General features: G+C 35.6%; 1 protein-coding gene across 3 annotated transcripts in view; it reads right to left on the bottom strand.

Annotated features, from left to right (window-relative positions):
* ESRP1 (epithelial splicing regulatory protein 1) overlaps window positions 1-21,730 on the bottom strand; it is a 58,465-nt gene that overhangs the window by 6,499 nt on the left and 30,236 nt on the right. The window contains exons 12-15 of one of the 3 annotated variants that reach the window (XM_006884582.1): window positions 20,399-20,597; window positions 16,265-16,433; window positions 7,363-7,513; window positions 4,038-4,147 (exon numbers count right to left, since the gene is read on the bottom strand). In XM_006884582.1, the coding sequence (XP_006884644.1) occupies window positions 4,073-4,147; window positions 7,363-7,513; window positions 16,265-16,433; window positions 20,399-20,597 (594 nt within the window). In that variant the 3' untranslated portion in view covers window positions 4,038-4,072. Of the gene's footprint in view, window positions 1-4,037; window positions 4,148-7,362; window positions 7,514-16,264; window positions 16,434-20,398; window positions 20,598-21,730 lie in introns of those variants that run through there. The other 2 variants (XM_006884583.1, XM_006884584.1) reach the window with 2 other exon arrangements.

Here is a 21,730-nt window from a genome sequence, read left to right on the forward strand (position 1 = left end):
GGTTTGACTTTTTTAAATCTAAACAGAGAGAGGGGGAAATTAAGTAAAATATTTTTGTACTTTTAAATAGGTTAAAGTAAATTAAAATTTGAGAAGTAAAACTCAAGTTTGGAATAATTATATAAAAAAAAAATCCCCAAAAATCCAAGTCCATTGTCATGTGTATTTAGTCTATGTCGAATCATTGCAACCATTGAGGACAGAACAGACTATTTGAGGGCATTTCTAACTCCATACATCTTTACAAAAGCAAATTGTCTCATTTTTCTTCCACAAAGTGAGTGGTGGATTCCAACTGCTGGCCTTTCAGTTAGCAGCCAAATGCTAGTCGTAACTGTACTAGATCCAGAGAAAGTATTGCCTTTGAGTTAGCAAACAATTTCCCACCAGAGCGCCTTAAGGGAACAAAGATGATGAAAAAAAGAATTGGAGTATTTCAAGAGCACACATGGAAATAAAAAGAACAAAAGGGTAAGTAAGAGTGGGAAATGCCATTTTACAATTTCTTACATGGTACATTCACACAATGGACTATTACACAGCATAGAAAAACAATGAACTAGTAAAATATTACACAACATGGAGAAGCCCAGAGAACTTTATCCTAAGTGAAATTTCTTAGTTATAAAAGGGCAAATACGGCCTAACACTACTGTTATAAAATAGGACAGATGGTGGGGTGGGGTTAGGGCAAGAATGAGCAAAGAGTGGATAGATAATGAACACTGCATTAGAACAGATGAGGGGGAAGAACTGTCTGAAAAGAATATATGATTAGGCATGATATGTATGAGAACAATTTGGAAAAAAGAATGCACTGAGGGGTGGGAAGAAAATGTGGAACAATGAATTGAAAAAAAAAAAATAATAAAAAAAAAACCCCAAACATGCAGCAGTGAATGAATGGAAATCCAAAATCTCTGTAAATGTTCATTAAAATTATTTTTTAAAAAAGAATCTATCAAAAAAAAAACAAACAAAAAACACTACCCCAAAACAAAAAAAGCAAAAATAAAATCCATGACAATTATTTGACAGTATCATTCAAAATTTAAACAAAAATAGCCTATTATGACATATGAATATGTTGTATTTATCAAAATAGAAAGTTAAGGGGAAAGAAACAAGGTAAATAAATTACACAAAGGCATACAGAAAGGAAATAGTCCTAGTGGTTATTCCTGGATGTCACAATTACTGTTATCTTTGTACCTGACTCTATTTTCTAGATTCTTCACAAGTAGTACATATTTTGATCTTTCTCAGGACTGTTAAGGTGATTAAATGAGAATTTATATCAAGCACTGCATACAGTACTATGTAAATTTTCTTGGATATTACAAAGATAATTTGAATAACAAAGTACAAATATTGTTTGCTTTATAACAAAACAAATGATAAAGTTTAGTCATTCTACCACACCCCAAATGACTTAAGATAGTGCTAGTGTTCTATATTTGAAATTGCTAAGCACTAAAAGGGCTTCAATATTTTTAGCTATATCCTATTAGTAAGTTGTTGTTGTTGTTGTGTATCATTGAGTCAGAACCGACCCATAGCTGGTTTACAGAGGCAGTTAATCACATGGGAGGAGATTGCGCTCCTTCTTCCTTGATCCTATCAGTAAATTAATTTAAAAATATAGTTGAAGTGCTTACTCTGGAAGCAAATATATTAAAATTGGAACAATACAGAGAAGATTAGCATGACCTCCATGTAAGAGTAACACAAATTTGTGAAGTGTTCCATATTTTTAATTAATGCAAAACCCCCAACACACAGTTCAGAGCATGAACACAGAAGTTAGTGATCAACACTTGGAAAAACAAACTATAGACCAAAAATGGATCAGTTGGTTAGAATAGTGTGCTTTCACTGCTGTTAACAAGTGTTTCCACTGAAAAAAAAACACTGGACCCAATGTTCACTACTAACACCAAACATTCAAAAATCACATTGAAAAAGACAATCAGACTTTGGATTTTCCATCTCCAGGGAGATTATTCTAGCCTAGAACTGGAATTTTCACATATTTAGGATGAGGGGCTCAGAATCTAATCTTAATTTCTCAATGATGGCAGAGTATTGACAGCTCATTCCCAGTTTGGGATGTTTATTGTTCAATCTTAAAGTCGTAAGCCACCAAAATGGTAAAATTGGAAAATGACATGCCAAGAGACCACATTTCTGTCACTGTTGTACCTATCACACTACAGAAAACAAGAAATCTGTCAGTGGACTTCTTCCAACCTCTTCCAACAAAACGGCAAAACAACTGTGAGATATTATCTCACCCCAGTAGAATAGCAAAATTTAACAGAATAGTGAACAATAAATGCTGGCGAGGTTGTGGAGAAACTGGTAGGAGTGTAAAATGGTGCAACCACTATGGAAGGCAGTATAGCACTTTCTCAAAAACTTGCAAATAGAAATACCATTTGACCCAGCAATTTCACCACTAGGAATATACCCTAAAGAAACCACAACTGGTGAGCTCTGGTGGCCTAGTGGCAAGAAACTGCACTGCAATCCCAGAGGTGCGTGGTTCAAATCCACCAGATGCTCTGCTGAAGGAGGAACAATCACCTCCTATACCAGTCAGATCCGATTTGACAGTACACACACAAATAATAAAATTTCAAAAACAAAACAACAAAAAAAAACCCCACAAACCACAGCTGCCATCCAAGCAGATATATGCACACCTATGTTTATTGTGGTTTTGTTCACAACAGCAAAGACTTGGAAACAACCCAAGCACACATCAACAAATGAATGGATAGAGAAACTGTGGTATATTCACACAATGGAACACTATGCTGCATTGAAAAACAAGGAACTCTTAAAAAAAAACCAAACAAACAAACAAAAAAAAACCCACAAGGAACTCATGAAATATTTTACAAAATGGGTGACCCTGGAGGACATTATGCTGAGTGAAATATCTCAAATCACAATAGGACATATACTGCGTAGTGCCACTGTTGTAAAATGGGACTGATATTGGGGTGGGGGGAGACTGAGAAAGATGGGATAAATTATGTATACTGCATTGAAACAGATGAGAGAGAGAAGTGTTTATAAAGGATATATGATTATGCATTATTGTCATGAAAGGAGTCCAGAAATGAAGGCTGCATAGTGGAGTGGACTTGTGGGGAGGGACTGTATAACTATTAAAGAATTTTTCTTTTACTTTTCAAAACAAAGGCTACATAATGGAGTAGACTTGGGAGGGATTGTCTAACAATAAACAAATTTTTCTATTACTTTTCAAAGAGAAGAGCAAACTGAGGGAGAGATTAGGCGGAGAGAAAAGTGCAACAAAGAATGAATGGGAATCCAAAGTCTCCGCAAACTTTCATTAAAATGAATTTTTAAAAATCGCCTACAAAATAATCCCCAGCAACTGTAAATTACACCTAGTTCCTGAACATGACCTCTTAGCGCGCTTTTATGTCAAAGAGTTTCACACAGAAGTCCAATATCCCTTCAGAAAGGGTATAGACTAATAGAAAATAAAAGCATCATTTAACCAAAGAATTATTAACAAGATAACTTCCCTCTAGCTTTAGTTTAGAAGGAAAAAAAATGTGCAACAAAAAAATTATGACTATTTTGAGATGTAATATTTGAAAATACACCTAAATTTAGAGGGAGCGAACTGGTGGGGTAGGCAGGGAGAAAAGTGCGGCAATGAATGAATGGAAATTCAAAATCTCTGTAAATGTTTATTAAAATTAAAAAAAAGGAAAATATACCAAAATTTGTATTATCACCTGAAACATAGGATATTACTTCTAAATGGGAAAGTTTCTGATTCTCACAACACATAATTATCACTCGTAAATGCCCATTTAGAGCCTATCTACTTCAATGATCCCTGCCTTTTTATTTCTCCATTCTTCTTAAGATTTCTGCCACTGTTATATTGAAAATAGGGACTCTTTGCCACTGGCTTCTTATGACATGTTCAGATCGTTGACCTCTATTTTTTTGGTCTTTCAAATAGAATTATTTATATCACACAGCCTTACCTTCTTTTCTGAGGATGGTCTAACTGCTGGGGCCCTTAAATACAAACCCATTCTTTGGGTAGAGTCCTGGCCTGGTCACTTGTGTGTACAAGTCCATCCTCGGTTGCATACTAAAATGCAAGTTAAAATGAACAGGATCAAAAGATGGACAAGCTGTCACTGTGGATGGTTAGTATCTGAAGGAATAGGTCTAGCACTGATATTTTAAGACATTTGGACAATGGGAACCAAGTAAATATGAGTATGAGCCACAGATTTAGATCTTCACTTAGCATATCATAGGAACATGTTTAAAAGCCATTAGATCGCCTCTAGGATTAAAGTTAGTTGAACATATGGATTAAAAAAAAAAAATCAAACTAAAGTTAGAAAAACCCCAACAACTACTGTGTTATCAAATATCCCAGGTCTTGACAATAGTATAGATTGCAGGATACTACAGGTATAACTGGATAGAAAATATTTTAGCACTATTTACAAGGTGGTATAAGCTCAGTACCTAATAATTTTCAAACAACTCAGTGTATTTGAAATAATATTAATTCTATTTACAGTAACAATCTAATGATTGGATAGGGCAATGAGTAAAATTCTCTTTATAGTAAGAAGCTCAAGAGACAACGATTAAAACTAGTATTTTCAGGGAAAAAAAATGGTTATAAAAATTCTGAAGCTTTTGACCGCAGAGTAAGGCAAAGAGCCAGCTTAAATAGCGAAAACAACTTTATAAAGTTATCTGAAAACACATTCAATATAATAGGCTAATCAAATAAAATATATACACACAAATCTATCTTAATTACCAGGATGATGCCTTCAATAAGCTATTTTCATGCAGTCTGTTTGCATAAATGCAATCCTTATCCTACTACCTCATTTATGAAAGTGGACATATAAAATTGCAGATTTATTAGGATCTTGCTTTAAACCATACATGTACCTATTTTCTAGAGAATTTGCTTTTCATATCTATACCTAAAAAAATTGAGAATGGAAAAAACAAAAAAACTGTAATAGTTTTACTGAAACAATTATGCTGAGGCTAGGAGAACACATACTCCAAAACTTTATGCTAACATAACTTATTTATTAAAGCATACATACAATTGTTACACCAAGATTAAAAGAGGAAAAAAAGAAAACATTGTGCTTTTTAAAGTGATCTCATTCACTCACTCATTGTCTAGATATTTCTAAAGAAAATATCAGATATTAAGAAAATGTTAGGAGGGGAGGGTAGGAGCAAAGAGGTATAGATAGGGGGCGTGGAAGATGATAATCATAGGGTCACACAATTTGATAGGTGAAAGGAGGGGTGAGTAAAGGAAATGGGAAAGATCCCTTGCAAAAAACAATGTTTAAGAACTTTTTAAGTAAACCAGTAGAAAATCAAAGTTTTATTAAAAAGATGTTAGTCAGAAATTGCCAGAAATCCAAGTAACACCTTCGCCTACATAAGAAGCAGTAAGAAACACTGTAGGTTAAAAAAACAAAGTAGAACCAAATTCATCCATTGATGTTTACTACACAAAATGCCTGTTACTTGGATGACAGGAAACAGAATAAAAAGAAGCCAGAGACTCTTGAAGATGGTAGAAAAATAAGCTTTCTGTAAGAGTGATATGAGGTTTGATAGAAAAGATTTTCAATGCATAATTTCACTAATGCATCACTCATTTTCCTGAAGGAAAATTTTGATGTTGAATAGCAAAAGCTTGAAGATGGACCAAAAGCTATCTTTGTGGTCAGAAAATATAACTTTAAAAGGTTAAAAGCACTTCTGGAGGGACACATAACATCACCACTGAGATAATCTTAGCACAGTCCTCCGAGATTCATAGGTGCCAACATTGTAAACCAACTCACTGTCAAACTACCTCAAGAGAGAACCACCGTTATGCCTCTAACCTGTCCAGCAAATGCACAAAAGCCCTTCTACGATTTGCCAGTTACTCCTATGACAGTTTCTCAACTCTGCAGACTAAAGCTCAGTCCCAGAAAGAAATTTTTTTTTATTTCAGTGCAGTAACAAGCCCCACTGACACAATAAAGCAACCACCTGTCAACCAAAAGGCTGGAGGTTTAAATCCACCAGCTGGCTCAGTGGGAGAATGATGTGGCAATTTGCTTTCATAAAGATCTCCAGCTTGGAAAACATATGGAGCACCTCTGTTCTAGCCTACAAGTTGGCTATAAGTCGGAGTCAACTGGATGGCAGTGGATTCTTTTCATGTGATTAACTGCCTCTGAAAACCCACTGGACGATCAGCTATGGGTCAGTTCTGACTTGACAGTGTACAAAACATGGTTTACTAGAAAGCAGCGTTCCCACTGACATCCATGCAGCCATCAGCTGGGGTCTTGTACAACTTTGATAAGGAAAAAATGGAGGTATGTTTTTCAGGATACTGTGTTACAGTAATCAAGGTGTGATTTTTGCAAAACTGTCTCTTGACTTCCCCCCCCGCCCCAAACTTATAAGTAAGCTTTCTATGTCCAGGCTATCTTGCTTTTTATTTTAAGATGACTTTTTCATGTTGTTCTGTGTATAACAACATGACATTTTCAGGTACTCTGAACTGTTTATACCTGTCGAAAGGGTATATAATATACATTTAATATATAAAATTATTAAACTCAGTATTTCCTTACAGAATTTTAGAAGTGCTCTTTGATTTAGCATGAGTCCTATTAATGAAAACACATGGCGTCAACAAAAAAATTCAAAGTAGAAAATAATTCTGAAATGGTTAAGTCAGAAAATAGCTAATTGATAAACACAAGCCACGGTAGGAAAAAGTTTCCAAGAGTACAATTCACTAGAATTAAGGAGATAATTTTTCATTACAAAGTTCAGAGTTCTTTTTAAAGCATTCTAATGATTTTTTGAGTCTCCTAAGGGTTACACAAGAGGCCTCTGACCACTTAAACTGCATGTTTAAGCACTGTTTATTAAGACTGTGATGTAGACGGTGAGAAAAACATATTTTTTTACATATTCTAAATGAAAACAAGAACAACTCATGGTTCAATGGGCCAGAAAGAGCTTTTAACAAACATTTTTTGCGAAGACAAAAAAGCACCCCATTCTGAGTTTAAAGGATTAAGATTGCACAGGCAAATGGTCACCTGGTTAGAGGATGAGTTTTAAATTAGCACCTACATAAATTAGCCTCTACTGGCTTTGCTGCTTGAAGCAAATCCATCATCACTATACACATGTGAATGACTCTGAAGGAATGTTTCTTTCCTGGCTGCACCCCTTTAGATAAATCAATTTAAGGAATAAGGGCACTGAGAATTTTTCCTTCTTTAAGCTACTGACCTGGTAACCTTGGAAGAAGTTAAGAATTTCCTTAACTCCAGTATTGTAGGCCAGGCCCTGCATTCTGACCACCGTGCCAGGCTGTGGAGGGACACCGCTAAGATTAGCAGCTGTAGGGAAGTAGCCAAGACTATTAGGCGAACCTGGGGGGCTAAAGGGAGAGAAAGCACAATGAACCAATAGGAATGACAATGTTGAACATTTACTGTAAAAACATCAATTACTTAAGGAAATGGACTTTCACAGTCTCAAGGGGGCCCTGTTTCATATATTTCCCAGAGTTATTATATTTTTACACAAATAAGGTGCACACTTTGCCTTTGGCAAAGGATGAAATCTGCACATTAATTTCCTTTGTGTACTCTATATACCTCTATGCTCATCATTTAAGTGAGTGCTGTTATATGCAAAAAAATACAATAGGCTACATCTTACCCAAGACAGGAGGGTATACCATAGTGGTTCTATCCCATAATTCCATAAAAGCCAAAGTTTAAAATTAGACAAGTGAATATAGAGTTAAGTGCAAGGTTTTCTCAAAGACCCAGTTGTGTCTGAGATTTGAAAAGGAAAAGGAAGGGGAAAATGAAGCCTTCAGTTACTCAACCATAAAGCACCATTTCCAGAGCTCATTGATGATTAACCGGGTAGTTAAGGCATACTAAGGCAGAGGAAGCAGTAATACAAAGGATTAGCAGAAACCGTAGCCACAGACACCAGAAGTTTCTGAACTAACTACTCCTAAAGGAACAATTGTCCTAACATTGATACATTCTATTGTATCTTTCTATCATCCATCTGAGCAAATGTCTATCACAATAATTAAGAACACTCTGCAGCAAAGTACTAAAAATAGGGGGCATGAGTCGGTCCTCATGGCCTGACTGAAAAGGAGAAGGAATTAGAAAACAAGTAATGTAAGGAACTAAATTAAATATCTTTTGTCATCTATCCCTATATAATCCTAACTAATAAACTAATAGTAAAGGTATTAAAACATCTATAATCCCAACCTTCTTAGTACAACAATAAACTTGAATGAGTCAGTTAATTCTACTGGTCTTTACTTTTCCTTATTTGTCAAGTATGGATAACAGTATCTCCTTTATTTAAGGCACAGGACTGTTTAGATTCAATTATTTAATATACAGAATATATCTATATATATAGATATATATCTATATCATGCTTATCATTTCTATTTTCCCTCATACATCTCTAACTTCCATACTATTTCATTGTTTTTGAAAACTGGGTACTAGAAAGTAAGACTAGCTTACAGGATAAGGCAAAGTTCAGATCTGTTGTTCAAAAGGATGGCACCAAGAATAACAACGAAAGTATTATTTGGCACCTACTTGCCCTTTACCTAAAAAGGTAAAACAGTAAAGAGTCTCAAAAGCAATGGTTTTAACTTTTGTTTACATATTAGAGTCTTATAAGAAGGATTTGACAAATGTCTTAACTTTCTGAGCTTATGTCAGTGAATTAAAAAGTAGCAATTCAAAAGAAGGATTTAAAGAAATCCAAGTGATTCTAACAAAATGTGCTATTTAGAGCCTAGTGTCTATTTGTCTGTAAGTCTGAGAGAAGAATGTTCAACTTTAGATCTCAATAGAATTTTACTTACCAATAAGCCACACCCCCTCATTTTTAATGAGGTTTAAACAGAAACCAAGAGTTAAATACCTACCCAAAGATCACACAACCAGTGAGCTCTTTGCCAAACCAGAAGAACCACCCAGATTTCTCAACGTCTAGATCAATGTTTTCCCCCATGCAAATACCATTCTTTCAAAGCTGTATTTATCATGTCAAATGCCCAGTATCATTTACTTATGTCAAATGCTTGGCACTGAGTCAAATACTCAGAACCTCAAATACCACTTTTCTCCATGTCTGTCTCTCTCATTGCCCTCAAGTCAGGACTGACTCATACCTAAGCCTCCAGTGAGCTTTCAGAGGCTGTAAATCTGGACAAGGGGAGATTGAGCATTTTTCTCTCAGAGAGTTGGTGGATTCAAACTGTCCCCATTTGGTTGACAACACAACTCCCTCCTTGTCCACTACAGCAACTGCACACCAGCTATGAAATTCAAGCCAGTCCCACAATATAAAATGTACTTTCATCACTATTCTTGAATGTTCTATTCCCTTTTATCTACATCTGTAAATAAAATCTAGGGTCTCAAGTACCTTTAAAATATAGTTAAAGTAACAGCAGAATAAAAAGTCATCCAACTAAAACTTTAGTGATATGCCAACTATAAGTAGGCTGATGCTTAAACATAATAACACAACTGGATTCTCACTGTTATTCTCACAATTATTGTTGTGTACATGTCACCAGAAGAAAAGTAAGCAATATTATCTTCCTGAAAATGCATGAGAATTTCTTATCAATCTAAATTCTCTAAGCAGAGGCCTTTCACTAAATATTATAAAGGAAGAAATTAATGCATGTGTCCAACAAGATAAAGACAAAATTAATTTGTTTATAGAAACAGCTTGGTATAGGCAGAATATTGAAAAGAATTTACTGGAGTAGGGAGGAAACCTCAAAAAACAAAAAACTGCTAGCACTAATAAGTGAGTTCTGTAAGGTTACAGGTTATAAACATAAAAAAAAATCAGTTGCACTTCTATAAACCAGCAATAAGCAATCGGAAAAGGAAATTAAGTATGTCACTCCACTCACAACAGCATCAAAATAAAACACTTAAAAATTTAACCAAAGAGTCCAGAATGAGGGCTGCACAGCACAGTGGACTTGGGGGAAGGGATTGCATAACAATGAAAGAGTTTTTCTTTTACTTATCAAGGAGAAAAGTGAATGGGGGGAGGGAGTGCGCATGGAGAAAAGTGCAACAAAGAAAGACTGGAAACACTAAGTCTCTGCAAACGTTCATTAAAATTAATTAAAAAAAAATTTAACCAAAGAAGTTCGAGACTTATTAACTGAAAAATGTTAAAAAGGATCACCTATATCAAGTGGAAAAAAATAGACAATATTCATGGACAACATATTTTTCTCTTTTTTTTTTTGTTCATAGTGTTTATTCACAAGTCAAGAAAATGCAAACAGCGGAAATATTCATCAGCGAACAAATGGCTTGAGAAATTGTGGGACAACACAATAGAATACTATGCAGAACTCAAGAGCAACAATTTAAAATTTATTACATGATGCTGGAAAGACTAAAGGACATTATGATAAATGAATTTAGTTTCAAAAGGATACATACTGCATAAACATTATTGTAAAAATAGAAGAATTACTAGTAAGATGCGTACCAAAAGTCCAAAGGGGAAAGGGAAAGAGGAGAGGGGGCTTAGGATGGGGAGTAGAGAAATCTCAAGTTTGAAGAGTTTGGTGGGCAGAACAACCTTCATTATGCAGATGACATAACCTTGCTTGCTGACAATAGGAAGATTCTTGTGACATTTGTTGCAGAATTGCGACTCAACATCAAAACAAAGATCCTCATCACTGGGCCAATAGGTAAAATCATGGTAGATGGAGAAAAGATTGAAGTTGTCAATTATTTCATCTTGCTTCGTACCAGCAGTCAAGAAAGCAAAAGACATATTGCACTGGGAAAATTTGCTGTCAGGGACCTTTTCAGGAGTAATGAAGAACAATGATGTTAGTCTGGAGACTAAGGTGTGCCTGATCCAGGCCATAGTCTTCACAGTTGGACAATTACTAGGGATCTTAGAAAACTGATGCCTTTGAGCTGTGGTGTGGGTAAAGAGTACTGAATATACCATATACTCCTAGGAAAACAAACAAGTTGGTCCTAGAGTATTTTTCTCTTTTTGAGAAAATGATTCATTCTGAAATAATCTCAAATTGATCTATAAACTCAATGCAGTGAAATGAAAATTTTATTTTTAAGTTGCTTTCCCCTCCTCCTTGGATTTGGGGGCAGAAATTAATAAACCAAATCTAAGACCTGTATGAAAAAATAAATTATCCAAAATGGCAAAACTCTGAGAAAAAACAAAGTAAAAGGATTTCTATTTCTCAAATTCAAAACTTAGCACAAAAGTGTACTCACAAGACATTTTTATACCAGCATAACTATAAGCACATAGATCAATGGACTAAAATTCAAAGTTCCCAAAAAAGTCTTATTCAGTATCAAGAAAATTAATGGAAGGACTTTTGAATAGAGATGAGGATAAATAGCTACATAAAATGCAATGATCACCAATACTGTATAAAGACAATGAACTCATTGGTTCATACAAGCTAGAGCCAAACTTACCACAGCAATCATGACTTTGCATTAAATACAACAGCAAAAAGTATGAGAAAAGAAAAAACACCCAACAGAATTTCATATCTTAGAATTATATAACTGACATGACATATCTGAAATATGTAAGGAACTTTTAAAACTTAGGAAAGAATCTAAATAGTTATTTCTCCAAAGACAGAAATCACCACTGAGCAAATGCATTGTAATTAATCACTAAGGAAATGCAAGTAATAATAAAAAAATAATTGGAACATAGGAAAATGGGAACCCACATTTATTATTGAGAATGTAAAATAGTGACACCAGTTTGAGAAAAGTTAATCAGTGACCTAGCAGTTCCATTTCATGCATAAGCCAAATAAACCAAACCTACTGATGGCAAACTGATCCCAATTTATGGGTTTCTGACATAGGCTTTATCCTATTGCCTGAGTGTGGGTTTGAACTGCCTAACTTTTAGATAGCAGCTGATTGCTTTTACTCACAGCACCATCAGGACACCTACAACATTGGGTAACATCTCAATATTGCTAACTGCAGATATTCACAGCTTAGGTTAAAAGAAGCTGAATTTATAAAAAGTACTTATCTCAAGAAAAGTTATTCTGCCACTTTAATATTTACATGGACATGAGAAAAAGCATCACCCAAAATAATCCAACCTCCCTCATGTTGATTCAGGATGATAAGAGTTTCTCAGATTGAAAGTAAAAAAATAATTTTCAATAATTACTATTTGACAGGCAGGATTTTAGGAACTTGTTAAATATATTATAGCATACTACTTTTTACAAGTAACAAATGGAATTTATTTGCATAATAAATTATAAGGAATTAAAATTAAGAACTAAAAAATCCCAGAACTTTTGATATGTCCCTATTAAGGGTATCATCAGTTATTTAGGATACCAGTAAGTCAACTTTGACTCTTAACCTCCTTTCAACAACAGAATCAAAGTCTTCCCAAACCTACCATCTTTATAATTCTTGTGTTTAAGCCCTTTGTTGAAGTCATTGCATCAATCTATCTCACTGAGGACCTTCCTCTGCTTTTTCTAGGTTTTATGTCCTTTTCTAGGGACTGATCCCTCCTAGCAATGTGTGCAAAGCACAAGAGATGATGTCTCACCATCCTTAATTCTTAGGGAACACTCTGGCTGCTCTACTTTGAAGACAGATTTATTCTTTTGATTGTCAATGATCAACAGTAAAAACTTTTAAGTCTTTTACACTCCAATTCAAAGGCATCATTTCTTCTTCCACCTTCATTTATTCTCTACCTTTCCTCACATGCATATGAAGGGACAGAAAATACCATAGCACTTGGGTCAAGTGCACCTTAGTCTTTTAGATATTGATAGCCTTGTTCTCTGGCACCTCAAAGAGGCCAGAGGCCAGCAGATTAGGTCATTTGACTTCTTGACTGTCTTCCATGGGCATTGATTATAAAAGGAAATTGGAGAAATATCAATGATTTCTCTATCATAATATCGTTTCTGGGTCCAGTTATGGAGATTTGTGTCTCTATTTTGTTCTTTTGACTGAGGTATAATCCATACTGAAAGGGATAGCCTTTGGGCTTCTTCAGTGTTTCACATCCTCTTCACTTTTCAGCAAGGTTGAATCATCTGCCTAACATAAGTTGTCAATCAGTCTTCCTTCAAATTTGATGCCACATTCTTCATATAGTTTCTGGGACAACTTGCTCAACACAATGTAGCATTCAGTTGAGTCACATGCAACTCATAGCTACCTTTATGTACAATAGATCTGAACCCTGTCCTATCTTGAGTCAGTCTCTGTCTCTGACACACTTAACACCCTTACACCAGTTACTGTGTCAATCCCTTTAATCCAGGGTCTTCATCTTCTGTCCCTCCACCCTTCCAAGCATGCAAGGACTGGCCCCTATAGCAATATGTCCAAAGCATGTGAGACAGAGCTTCAAAATCCTTGCCTCCAAGAAGCAACTTGGTTCTACCATCTCTAGGACACACTTGTTTTGTTTTCTTGGCAGTCCATGAAATGTCTAATACTCTTCTCCAGTACCCAACTCATGTCACCGATTCTTGTTCTATCATCCTTAGTCGTTGCCCAGCTCTCTGATGCATAACAAGTAATTGTGAAGACCGTGGCTTGAATCAGGCATCATGCTCAACACAGAGATTGAACAGATATATGGTGAAAGATATACCACCTTTCAAATTTTAAACTACACAGTATCCCCTTGTTCTGTTTTGTGTTTTCTCCCCAGTGTTAGTGTATGCTATCTGCAATTTTCCTACTTGAATGACCAGGACAAAGGACAAAATGTACATGAATAGCTAACATTTAGAAACAAACTTCTAGAACAGGTTTCACAGAGACTCAAATACCCTGTTATGTTAGAAATTAATGGTCTTTGCCAAAACCATAAATATTTTATTACTTTGAAATTAGCTTTGTAACTTTTACAGTATAAATAAGAACAGAATATTCATGATAATTTCACAAGAATTAGGATCATTTAAATTACATTATGAAAACACATCTTAATGTATTTTCTCATTATAATCTAAATAATCCTAATTCTTGTGATAATCTTGCATTTATTTAGATGTATTATTCTTGAAATCTTAAATAAAAGGACAGGTTCTTCAAATTACAATTCTGTAAAATTATCCTATAGAAGTATAAACAAGTACTTATGGATTAATAGAAATTTTGCTTGTCAGAAATATTCTAAAACTAAAAGTTTTATTGAATTATGAGGCATGTTTACACTGGACCACAGGCAGAAGTAATAATACTCTCTGGAAAAGCATACAGTGATAAACTTTTAAAAATAAGACAAGGGGAGCTCTGGTGGCCTAGTGGCAGGAAACTGCACTGCAATCCCAGAGGTGCGCGGTTCAAATCCACTCGCCTCCTATACCAGTCAGATCCAATTTGATGGCACACACATAAAATAAATAAATAATTAAAAATTAAAAATAAAAATAAGACAAGCATTTGATACTATATATTAAGTATGCCTCCTGACAGAAGTATGCACATTATATAAATACTACCAGTTACTTCAAGTGTTAAGAGGTCTATGAGCTGAGAGTGTACTTTTTTTACCTATTTATTGTACTTCAGACCTAGCACTGAGCCCATTACAAACACAAACTTTAAAACTAACTGCTAGCAGCCCATTAGAAAGTTTCTTAATTCCCCACAGGAAGGAAAACAAAATTGTAGAAGCTATTAAACCATCAATGTCAGTTTCCCCTACCTGTAGGGCTTCAAAACTGACATTCCCATCTCACTGTGATTACCAACTATTTCTAAAAGATTTTCTTTCAACAGCACACACCGTCAACACTGAAACTGGATACTCTGTAAACGTCCTGTAGGCCCCAGACCTGCACCAGGCAATCAGAGTGACACTGCATTCCACCCCACCATTCTGATGATGTAAGAAAGGTAGACAAAGAACTTCCTTATAACCAGAGCACACCACCAGCAAGCAATTGTCACAGGGTCCAGAGAAGGTGTCAGATTGGGAATGGGGCGAGTTGCCCGACACAGTGCTCAACCATGAACAATTACCAATGCTTTGGAGCCTTTCAAGTCTTCAAAACACTGCCTGTTGACGACTATCATGGCTTTGTCCCTATTGTTCTTGCCAGGTCGAATAAAAAACATTTCCAATAACATAATAAAGGTTTTTAAAACTCCTAATGAAACAAACAAATATAAATAATAGTGACTATAAATAAGCTACTACGCAACCCCCAAAATTCTAACTCCATACAGAATGGGGGAAAAAGGTGACATAATCAGTTTAAAAATGAGGAAAGTCCTAATCAAGAAACAGATTACAATTTCTTATTATTATTAGGAATATTGCTTATATCAAATTAAAATTCAGTTTTATAGAAGTACTCATTAACTAAACAAAGTGGCTGTTTGTTTTTTTTTAAAGAGGTATCTATCTATCTATCTATCTCCAAGTTAGAATCAGGCAACCAAAGCTGGAAGGCGCCTCCAAAATCTTGACCAATCCTATCATTTTCTGAATCTCAGAAAGTTTAAGTGACTTGCCCCAGTTAGAACTGACTAAAGCACTCAAGGCTCTCACTTCCCATACCAACAGCGTTCTTCTAATTTATATACTGCCACCCAAAAGTTGAGAACAAGTCAAAAGAATCAAAGACTTAAAATATGTCGACTCCAGAAAATAGTAAATAATAAAATTCAGAAATTATTTATAGTGAAAAAACGATGAGTAAGGAAGAGTACAAGCTCTATAATATTTAAAGTAATAGTTTTTCTTTAGTAATGATTCAAATATCAGTTCTTAAAAATGAACTTGTTCTCATTATGGATGTCTTGAGTGGTGAGTCATTTACATTAATTACACTGCCACCCTTTCACAGTGATTGCAGAGCTTACTCAGGCTGTCAGTAGGGAAAGCTGTACACATAGGTAAACCTTAAAAATCAGGTTGTCAGTGGACAGTTTGCAGGTAAATTCATATCCATTTGTTTTGAAATAACCAGAAGCTGTTCATGGTTATGCTGACCATCATTTGCGGGAGACAATATTCTTTTTTGTGAGCTCAGGTCCTGGATATCAAAGAAGTCCTTTGTTTCTGTCCCTTAGAGCCTTACCTGGGGTAGTACGCCGTGTAGTTCATGAAGAGCTGAGTGCCCGCTGGATAGTATGCTGTGGAAGGCTGGAGAGCTCGTGGACTTAAAAGCACAGAGGGCTGATAAATGGCAGCTTCCGTAGGAATTACTGCTGCAGGAGCTGGAAATGTGTAGGAGGGAGGAGACAAGCCTAAATAAGCAAAAAAGAGAGACTTTGAGATGTGATTGTATCAGCCAACACAGTTGCATTAATGTTTAAAACACAGGGTCTCTATTCCACAGATTTTACAGAGATCATCACAGTTCTACCATTCCTGTTTGATAATATAATGAACAGAATTCATATAAAGACCACACTCCATCAATCAATGAACTGATCTTATGTGGAGACTGGGGCGAGTCAGCATTAATTGGTCTTTGAAATCTTTACCACCATTTCACAACACATGCTTTTTGTTGTTCTTTTATTATCTTTGCAATCCTGAATGCCAGTTACTACAAACCAAACCTTTGAGGAAAGAACCATGGGACTCACATTTAGTATGACTTCAGACTAAATAAGATTTTTAAAATATGAAACTATAGTGCTACTTTATTGTTATCTTCCTTGTAGTCTATTATGAAATAGCACAGGTTTTGATAAAGCTTTATCAATCAGTACAAAGTGTTATGTCAAAGCATAAAATGTGCCCGAGTGAGCAGATCACTTATGCATTAGTCACATCAAAAGGGAACCTAGAGATTGGCTTTAAAAAGTGTTCAGCCCTGTGAAAATCCATTCTAGGAAATGTTCTTAAAGAAACAAATGTGCAAGTCTTCCACAGCTCAGATGATAAAAACCACTCAGATTGAGTATCAGGGACTAGAAAGGTCCAGTAGATAATATTCGTATGTGTTGGTGAAAGTGTTCCTTGGAGACAAAGGATGGTGAAGTTTCATCTCACATACTGTGGATATGTTCTTAGGAGAGGTTATTCCTTGGAAAAGGACATTATGCTTGGAAAGGTGGAGGGATAGCAAAAGAGAAGACTGTCAATGAGATGGAATGACACCGTGGATGCAGTGAGCTCAAGTGTGTTAGAGATGATGAGGATGGCATAGGACAGTGCAGAGTCTCTTGTTCATCGTGTTGCTGTCATACTTGACCCATCAGCACTTAACAGAAAGGTCCCAATTTCTCTGCCTTCTTGTTATTTCACATATTCCAAGGGCAGAAATCCTGTTTAAATCAGGCCAGCTTTTTACCATTAGTTTTAGAATGTGGAATGTTCACAGGAATGTTGGCCAATGAAGAGCTAGCTAGAAAGGCTAACTGACTACTTTTCATGACATTATTGTTTTTAGGTGGGATCAAGACAACTATCCTAAGAACAGATCTGAACCTTGTCTTATCCTGTGTCATTCTCATGTTCTCTGTCTTGGTAACACCCACTGGAGTAGATACTGTCAAGCCATCTCACTGAGGGTCTTCCTCTCTCTTGCTAACCCTCTGCCTTTACCAGCATGATGTACTCCAAGGACTGGTTCCTCCAGAAAATATGCCCAAAGAGAGATGAAATTACACCATCGTTGCCTCAAAAGAGCGCACCTTGGCTGGACTTCTTTCAAGACAAATTTATTTTCTTTTTTTTGGTAGTCTACAGTATATTCAATATTTTTCATCAATATTGAATTTCATCACATAGAATCACCTAATATAGCTAGCAAATACAGACAAGTACATAACTTTTTCATATTAAATCCTCCAAAGTGATTTCATCATTTTTCTTTTACCTCCTTTGGAACACAGTTCTGTTCCAAACACATGGGGTCATGATGAGGCCCAATCAGTTAGTTACATAAAGGAAATGAAGACAACCAGTTAAAAATAGGTATACAGACTAAAAACCAAGACACTGAGCTAACATTCAATTTTTAGATGCTTCTGTCATATTCATCGAACTACGCTATTGATTAATCATAGGTTTTGTGTTGTTTTATAATTATAGGTTTTTAAAGTTATAATTTCTGGTTGTTAAGAAGGGCAAACAAGATTAAAGTTCTTAAATTATAAATCCTTTGTTCATATCCTGTTTATAAAAACTACCAGGAAATTTGTTGCTGTATAGCATAGTACCTGATATTAATAAGACAAATATACCTAGTAGGTATAAATCTAAGGAATTATGTGAGATAATTCCTTGGCTGCTATGCAGAAGGCCAATAGTTAGAATCCGCTATCAGAGTGTACAACCTAGGACACAACACAGGACAGCTCTACTCTGCTACATAAGGCTGCTGTAAATTGGGAGTGTGACTCAAAGACACACAACTAGCCTCATCTAGTCTAGTCTCAAAAAAAGAGAGAAAGTTAACTCCCACTAAAGTAATAAATGTCAACATTTTAGTTCAAAGTTTTGTCCTCATCTTAGGAAAGTATTCAAAGCCAGGGAAAAAAATATTCTTTTGTGAAACACATACATTGAAAACATGCCTATCATTAACTGCCAAAAAAACAAATATGTTTTTTAAAAAGTACAACCATGGTGCTCCTTAGACGTAAGAATGGTGAAACTTCACCTCACATCCTTTGGGCATAATGCCAGAAGGGACCAGTCCTTGGAAAAAGACATCATGCTGAGAAAGGTAGAGGGTCAAGAAAGAAAAACCTTCAATGAGATGTATTGACACAGTGATTGTAACAATGGGCTCAAGATTTTGGGGATGGTACAAGATAGGGTAAGATTCAGATCTGATGTTCACAGCGCTGCTGTAACTTATAGTCAACTTGGTAGCACCTAAGAACAACAAGATCATCATTTTAGAATGTGTGAAGGGAAAATGGGAAGAAATTAAAATATATTAAATAATCCACAAAGACAAATCTTCAACTAGGAAGATGGACCAGGATATCAGAAGAGAACGATTTGGATTATATATGATAATTTCCTTATAATAACAATGGGTTATGAATGATACTTAAGAAAATGTTACTGACTTTTTTTGATAATTTATCGATGGGATAGTTATGACGAAGGTTATTGTAAGATATTATCTTAAAAAAAAAAAGAAAAATAAAAAAATTTAAAAAAAAAGATATTATCTTAATTTCCATCATAAAAGTGAGATAGTCATTTATGAACAACTCATAGATATTCACCAAGTAGCAGGTACATGTAATATTAGCATTAAGGAATCTCTAGGAGGAAGAAAAGGATCAAGTCCCACCAAATATTCTCTATATAGAATATACTTGATCAAGCAGGTTTATCAGTATGGATTTCTCTTTACCAGAAGTGATATCCCTAAAACTCTTGCACTCTATTAAAATCAAACTCATAAATCTAATTGACATCATGATTTGGTTTTGGACAGTATTCCAAGGACTACATTCTTCAAATAAATCCAACATGCTGTCTAACAAGATATCTTATTAAAAAGTGAAAATTTAAAAAAGTGATCCCGTTTTAACAGTATATCCCCATTATGTTCCTTAGGAACTCATCAGATGTGGTCTCTAGTTTTAGAATAGAGCAGGGTTATCCTCACACAGTATTCAGATAGCCTACACCCAGATCAATGAGCAAGAGCATGGCTTGAAATTAAGCACTGATCCTGTGATCCAATGGAAATGTTGGCTAATTTGGTTACACACTTATATTTTGACTGATTTACTCATTCTAGGTATTCTCTTGAGCAAAAGAAATGCTCTTTAAATTATCCTGTTTTAAACAAAATTTGATCCTCAAAAAAGAAAAAAATATGTAAAATGGGGATCAAATCACTTTGAATAAAGCTTAATGTGTTAAAAAAGAAAACAGATCCAGTTATACTCATAATTTTCCTTACAAATGCATAATAAAGTATCGACAGCCATATTCGCCTCCCAGAGTCAGTGCTTATCTTGAGCACACTAAGCTTGAGAAATGAAGTGCTTATCACTGGAAAAGCAAGAATGTGATTTGAAAGGAGGTATTTGTAGCATCTCTAATTATGGGTGTCCACAACCAAGGTCTTAAATGATTATCAGATACTACCGATTTCAGATGGGGCAAAGTCTTATGTAACCACTCACCTGCCTCAGAAAAGAACCAGGGGCACAGAAAGTTATGAAAGCAGCTTAAGCACCTACCAGCATACAGCGTAGAATAGCGCCAAGACCCAAGAAAAACTTACATGGTAACTTACATGGCGGTGGGGATAAGCCATTTCGATTTAAAGTGCCCCCCATTAACACAAAGTTCATCTCCTCAGCTGAACACTGAAAGACTTCAACATATCTGTCCTTCATGGTTTTTTTATGACACTTCTGTGCAGCCATAAATGCTCTGTCGGCAGACTTCATCTGGATAAAGGCATCTCCTGATGGGCGGCCCTGAGTTTGTGGGGGAAGAATAAAAACAAAAGGAGACTGTCTCCTTCAACAAGGAAATGGTTGCTTACAAAACATGCAAAGTGACAATCACCCATAGTATAGACATCTTAACCACAAAATCTGGGTGACAGTGTGATCTACTGAAATTTGACTTGCATTTCATCACCTAATCACCAGAATGGCCCACAAAACCTTAAAGAAACAGTTTTGAGAGCTCATAGCTTGAAATGGATCCTTTTTGGTTTCTTTCAACTAGTATCAGATTTACAAGGTTCTGAAAGGTTTCTCTTATGACTGTGATTTCAAAGTATAGAATTGTATGTTGGGTTTTTCCTTGTGAAAAATCCCATTTAATCTCATTCTACTGAGAAAAGCAACTAACAGAACCTGTATTAGAGCTTTAAAGGCCCGCCTCCGTGAAACTATGAACCAACCAGTGTTCTTTTTTTGGCTCTCAAATGAGTCCTGGTTCATCACAGTCCTCCCAGCATTACTGGGTTCACTGTTGGCTCAATTCTGAAGCCTAGATGTTGGAATGTAGGTTATTAGTGCTGTTCTATACCAACGAGTCAGAACCTAATCATAACTAAGCCTCCAGCAGGTTTTCAGAAGTGATTAATTACACAGGAGGAGATGGTCCATCTTTCTCTCAAGGAGCAGCTGGTGGAATTGAACTTCATGCCTTTGGGTTGGCAGAACTCCTTACCACTAAGTCACCAGTGCTCCCTAAGGATTGGCAGGTGGTTATAAAAAAATTGTAGAGTTCTGATGGTGGGCAAGAGCTATGTCATCAGCTTTGCTTGGGAACCTTTCTCAGCTTTTCTTTTGCTTTCCATCTTTGGTTAAATTTATTTAGATGCAAATTCTCTAGAAACAGTATAATCTACTAAATAATGCTGTATTAAAAATGGATCCTGTAATATATCTGTTCCACAGAACTCAAACTCTACTGAGAATACATCAATTTCACTTAGCACGATCATTTTATGGAAGAAAAAGGCACACAGGTTTACAGGACTCTTTTTTTTTTTTAGGACTCCTTTTTTATGATTCTCTTTAAAATTCACAGAGACCATTTCTCCAAATTATTACCATGCAAGTTACCACACCAGGCAAATTAGCAATAAACCCAG

This window comes from Elephantulus edwardii, unplaced genomic scaffold (genome assembly GCF_000299155.1).
Source record: "Elephantulus edwardii isolate Elephantulus edwardi_28Jun2011 unplaced genomic scaffold, EleEdw1.0 scaffold00036, whole genome shotgun sequence".
NCBI lineage: Eukaryota > Metazoa > Chordata > Mammalia > Macroscelidea > Macroscelididae > Elephantulus > Elephantulus edwardii.